Source organism: Magnolia sinica, chromosome 13 (assembly GCF_029962835.1).
Source record: "Magnolia sinica isolate HGM2019 chromosome 13, MsV1, whole genome shotgun sequence".
In the NCBI taxonomy this organism is placed as follows: Eukaryota; Viridiplantae; Streptophyta; class Magnoliopsida; order Magnoliales; family Magnoliaceae; genus Magnolia; species Magnolia sinica.
In genome coordinates, this window is record NC_080585.1 from 10,962,115 (window position 1) to 10,968,384 (window position 6,270).

Genomic DNA, 6,270 nt, shown 5'->3' on the forward strand with positions numbered 1-6,270 from the left:
GAAATTGACAAGGAACATGTGGATCAACAGTTGTCTACGTCCCTATTAGAGAGATCAAAGGGCTGGGTGCAACAAAAGGGGAGGGCCCACCAATGGTGGGCCCACTAATTGGATAATAGGAAAAATCATGTACATGTATATTCTGTAGAGATGTATAAAGGAGGCAGAAAAGAAGGGTGGGGTTTGATACAGGGAACAAAGGAAAAGACAGAAAGTGCAACGTCAGAATAAGCTTCTCTGGGTATTGAATGGGTGGACAATTGCTAAAGGATTCCTCATCCACATCTCCTCACTCTCCCTCCCTTTGCCAGAAAATTCCCCTCTCTCTCTCTCTCTCTCTCTCTCTCTCTCTCTCTCTCTCTCTCTCCCCCCTTCTTTTCAAGTTTTATGATATGGGTCTTCTTTTATCTATCTATTTGTTTATTTTTATGTAGCCTTTGATGGGTTTGCTTTTGTACTAGCAAGCAAGAGAGTTGTATTGAAACAGGAAGGCTTAGTATTTCTGAAGGTTTGGTGCAGTTCTTATTTGCCAGTCTATCTATTTTTATTTTTTAGGGTTTGAAGGAAAAGAGAAAAGGAACCATCATAAGTTTTTCTTTTTTCGAAGGGAGATGGATGTTTTTGCAGATTAGATGAGAAATTGCATCAGACAGTGACTCAACTGCGAATTCCATCATCATTTCTAGTCTTCCTTTTTTCAAAAAAAAATTCAAATTTCCTTCATCTGTAGATGCTTTAAAAGAGTGTGAAATGATGGTCTTCTGTTGTCTTTTTAGTCACATGAATTCCTACTAGATCTGTTTGTAAAGGGGGAAAAGAAAAGAAAAGAAAAGAAAAACCAACATGCCTTCCTATTCATGCCTTGCAAAACCCTTGTCTTGATCTATCTCTACCCTTTTGGGGTCTCATCAAACCCTCGAATTCCTCTCATCAAAACCCAAAACTCCATGTCTGATGATGAAAGGTCTGATAATTCAACACCACCCACTTGTAGAAGAGAACATGTCCAATTTGACAACTGCATCAGGTGAAGCAAGTGCATCTTCAGGCACCATATTCCAACAACAGTCCTTTCCTTCTCCAAATCCAACCCCAGTGAAGAAGAAGAGAAACCTTCCAGGCAATCCAGGTCTTACAGAGAAAACCTCCTACACTTCTATTTCCAAAGCTAATCTGAATTCAATGGTTTTCAATCCATTTCAATTGGGTTTGTGTTTACTATTTTTTTTCTTGGTTTTTCACCAGACCCAGATGCTGAAGTGATAGCTTTGTCCCCCAAGACCCTCCTGGCCACCAACAGGTTTGTGTGTGAGATCTGCAACAAAGGATTTCAAAGAGATCAGAACCTTCAGCTGCATCGGAGAGGTCATAACCTTCCATGGAAGCTGAAGCAAAGAACAGGAAAGGAGGTGAGGAAGAGGGTGTACGTATGCCCAGAGACTACATGTGTGCACCATGATCCTACAAGGGCACTTGGAGACCTTACGGGCATCAAGAAGCATTTCTGTAGAAAGCATGGGGAGAAGAAGTGGAAATGTGACAAGTGTTCTAAGCGATATGCAGTTCAATCAGATTGGAAGGCCCACTCAAAGATCTGTGGTACTAGGGAGTACAGATGTGATTGTGGTACTCTCTTTTCAAGGTAAGGAAGAAAAAAAATAAATCAGATTTAAGTATTTATCAGCTTCATTCAATGATACAGTAACTACATCCAGCCTTAAATTCCTTTTGAAGTGATATTCTATCTATAGGAACTGTAATCACATGTGTTATCCCTGTCTGCGAGAAATAAAAGTATAGAAATAGAAAAAGAGAAATATATGAAGGAGATAGCAACGACTCCAATGAAGAATATCTTTTAAAATGTATATAAATCATGAGAATGGTAACATGGGTTTTTTCCAGGGTCTTTCCTTTCCTTTACTCTTTTTTTTTTTTCCTGGAATTCTCTCTCAGCCTTGCTTTTTATTTTAATCTTTTATCTTTTTTATTATTTCCTTATTTTGAATGTTAGCTGTTTGTAATGTTTTGTTTGTTTCTTTTTGTTTTTTTTCTTTTTTTGTTTTGTTTTGGATTCTATTGCAGGAGGGATAGCTTCATTACCCACAGAGCCTTCTGTGACGCATTGGCAGAAGAGAGTGCAAGAGCAATCACAACAAACCCTCTAACCCACAACCCACTCCTACCCTCTCAAGGTAGTACTTCCACAGCCCATGGACCTGCTACACATACAAATCCACAATCCCAATTCCCTCAAATCCTGAGAACAACAGAAAACAACAATAACAACAACAACATCAGTAGCCATCATGACCTTCAAGCACTATCATTGAAAAGAGAACAACACCAGCAGCAGCAGCAACATTTTAACATGAGACCAGAGCTACCACCATGGCTATCTGTTGTAGGAGCTGGTCCTGGCCCACCAACTCAAGGACCCACATCTCTAAACCACCTCGATTTACCATCATCAATATTCTCTACAAGGTTAGATCATGAATTCTCACACACCCAAAATCCAGTGGCCCACAACAACCCTCCTCAGCCTCCTCCCTTCCATCAAGCAGTCTCTCCACACATGTCTGCCACAGCCTTACTACAGAAAGCAGCTCAAATGGGTGCTACGATAAGCAAACCGTCTTCTTCCTCATCCATGCTCAGATCCCAACAAGGTCACATGACTGCTACCACAACAGGTTTTGGGCTGGGACTTTCTTCAAGGGAAGAGATGGACAGCAGCTTTGTGCATGGCCTGACTACTTTTGGGAATAAAGCTGCTGTTCTAATGGACCACACAGATACAGCTACAGCTACAGCTCCTTCTCTCTTTCAAAATATGATGACTTCTCTTTCTTCAGCTACGGGCTTTGAAGGGTCTTTTGAGGATGCTTTTGGAGGACTGTTAGGTTCAAAGAGAGATGGAGATGCTGCCGAAAATCTTGCAACAGCTCATCATAGAAATGAGGAAGGAGGAGGTGGTGGAAATGATGGCTTAACTAGAGATTTCTTGGGTCTCAGAGCCTTCTCTCATAGAGACATTCTCAACATGGCTGGGCTTGACCCTTGCATCAATTCCTCCTCATATGATCAGACTCAAAATCAAAAGCCATGGCAAGGTTAGCAGCTTCATTGCAACTGGTATGCATTTGGGTTCTTTATCTTCCATGAAAATAACCAATGATTTTGGTGTTATTTACATGGGTTTTTTTTTAATAGGACTAGACTAAGGTGATAGTTCGCTACCATTTTCAAAATGGTGGTCACTCATCCTCAGTACACGTGGAATAGCGTATATGTCTGGCAATCCAGACTGCCCCATTTTCGTTGGACACTGATATGATGATCTCGGCCATATGATTTCAACCGTCGAATTGAAACTTTGGATAATAGTGCTTTTAGATCAATCGACCAATGCGCTTTCGGTGCTAGAGATGTCCTACAATTCGGATGGTCCAGATTCTTTTACATTATGCCACGTGTATGGAGGATGAGTCATCACCATTTTGAAAATGGTGGTGAAACTAGTGCACTATCACCTTATTCTAGCCCCATTTTTAAGTGTATGTTGCCTTGACATATACACCTGGTATCCATCCCTCTTATTTCTTCTGTCCTTTTTTTTTTCCCTCCCAAAGGGAGGTTGGACTGTTTCATTTTTCCTTTTTTTTTTTTGGATGGTAGGGATCTCATAAACATAGTATTCTCATGGCCCCTTCCTACCTTTTTTTCGTATATGAATATTCTTATCTTTATTTCTTTGTACTTCTGCAACTATGCTTTTGTAGTGAAGGGCTTCATAAGAAGAAAATAGCCTCATTACAAGCATGTTCTTTGCAATTTTTTCTTGTAAAGAAAATAACAAAAAATATATATAGGAAAAGGACTTAGATAAACAAGCATGACATTGCTTTCTCTAGCTGTCTAGCATTTGAGAATGTCATTGTAAGCTTATAACCACGTTTGGATATAGTCATGTACCACACAAATGCACGAGAACCATGCCATACCTGAAAATGACAATGATTGAATGATCCTAGCCGCAGATACTTTTTTGGTACATTTCTTAGCATCAGCCACTAGTTGGGTTTGTTTTCTAACCATCCATCCGGAAATTTCAAGTATCCTACGATCTTTGGTAGCCAATCTGAGATGGAGCTGAGCAGATGAACGGTTTAGATAATGTTCATGTGACGCTTGTAAGTAGATAAGACTGCTTGACTTCCAACTTAGATACAGGTGATAGCACCATATACTCTTCTTGGGGTAGTTGCCCATTTTTTGTGGGGATTTCCCAGTCCCATACGCCCCTAGAAGGGTGCCACCCATACGCATGCCACCACGTGTGCAATGACGGTAGGAGATCCAAGCTGTCGACTAGGTGGGTCCCACTGTATAGATTCCCTTGCCCAAAAGGAAAGCCCATCAAACTATCAGATGGGTGAAAATTTACGAAACACATGGAAAGCTAAAACATTGTGGTCCACCAGCCTGATTTTTGGGCCAGATGGTCTACACAAGTCAAACCCACTTGACATACGGCTAGGATCTTGCATCGACATGCCATGCTGGCACAAGTGAGTGTGGGCCCAGTAGACCACTTTTATATATATATATATATGTGTGTGTGTGTGTGTGTGTGTGTATCATTACCTTGGGAGATGATTTCACATTAAAATTGGTGAAGGTGGGAGGGAATTCTTGTAACCTTTTGATGTCTTATCTTCTTCAATAATAGATTGGCTTTGTCAAAACGTCTTCTCTTCCTTCTTTTTCCAATGGAAACTATTCAAGGATGCCGCTCCTTTTTCATAGAGAAATATTTTGATACTCTGGCAGAGTGTGATGGATTATACACAGGCACTTAAAAATTACTTAGCACTTGCATACGTGGCATATAAGTAATTCAAACTAAACCATCTAAATTGTTGATAGAAGTCTAGACGCATCATGAATCAAAATTTACTATTGTTTGGATAACTAACTATTAGATTACTGGACATGTAATGGACGGTTAGAAATGAAACATATCCAATGGTTTATTTCAAAAAACAAGTGTCAAATCAGAGGTTAGGATTGTTCAACCAATCTAACTTTTAGACTGTAATTTAGCAACACCGGGTCTATTAATATAAGTTAATATATGCCAGAGTTCCAGTGTGTCAAGTGTCGTACGCAGCCAGAGTATCAAATGACTCCCCTTTTCACATGCATACAGCTGCAGTTTGTCGGTCCAGAGGGACCTGAGAAAATCTCATTGGGCCTGACTCCTGCAACGCTTAGATGTTAAATGGGAGTGGGTCTTCCATAGCACACGTGGCAATAATGTCCTTCGATCCATACCAGGAAAACCATGGCCACCATCATGGATGGACGAAACCCAACATTTCACTGTTTGAATGATCCTAAGCGTCCAATTCGAATTAGCGAAAGAATCAATGGTCCAACCATTATGATTTTCGGGTTATGCTCCATCCACAAAGAGGCCGTGATTTGAGAGGTTTGAATTTGTGCACATCTCTGCCACATGTGTGATGGACGAGTCATCACCGTTCAACACACGGACACCCCCAGCCCACGGGCAGCTGCTGTGTCTGAAGCTATGTCGGGCCCATATTGGTTCCCGTGACAAATCCACTCCGTCCATCATTTTCTCAAGGTCACAATTGTACAAGTTTCCAAAAATCAGCTAGGTCCAAAACTCAGGTGGACCACACGACAGGAAACAGTGATAATAGAAACGTCCATGATTGAAACTTTCCTAGAATCGATCATGATGTCTATATGCCATACAAACCGTTCATAAGGTCATTACCGTTGGGATAAACTGTAGGCACAAATATTATCCTGATCCAAAACTTTTGTCGGCCCCACAAAGTTTCCAACGGTGAACGTTCAATCCCCACTGTTTCATATGGCGTGGCCCACCTGAGTTTGGGGTATGGCTGTTTTTTGGAATGCAATCCTATTATTAACTTGAGAAACTGATAGACGGAATGGATTTCTCAGAGAATTTCTGTGGCCCCACATAGCTTACGGGGACACATGCAGCTGGCGTCACCTTATGGAACGCCCACGTAAGTCGACCGATCCAATGCCAAACCTGGGCAAAGTTGGAAAGTGCACAAACTTAAAGTTGGATCATTTACATTGGATGCTTGGATGATTTGGGTGTTACAATGATGTGTGAAAAAATGCAATTTACAAGGGTAAAAGATGTTGTTTTTACATCTTTAGGTGGGGACATACATACCAATGCTATCATTTTTAATT

The 6,270-nt window shown here is 40.9% G+C and overlaps 1 protein-coding gene across 1 annotated transcript; it reads left to right on the forward strand.

Moving 5' to 3' along the window:
* The first annotated feature begins 208 nt into the window (after positions 1-208).
* On the forward strand, positions 209-3,825 carry LOC131222782 (protein indeterminate-domain 11-like). The gene is made up of 3 exons (XM_058217977.1): positions 209-1,129; positions 1,246-1,642; positions 2,086-3,825. Exons 1-3 carry the CDS (start codon positions 955-957, stop codon positions 3,119-3,121), a joined length of 1,608 nt encoding a protein of 535 aa, XP_058073960.1. The 5' UTR covers positions 209-954; the 3' UTR covers positions 3,122-3,825.
* Positions 3,826-6,270: the final 2,445 nt, after the last annotated feature.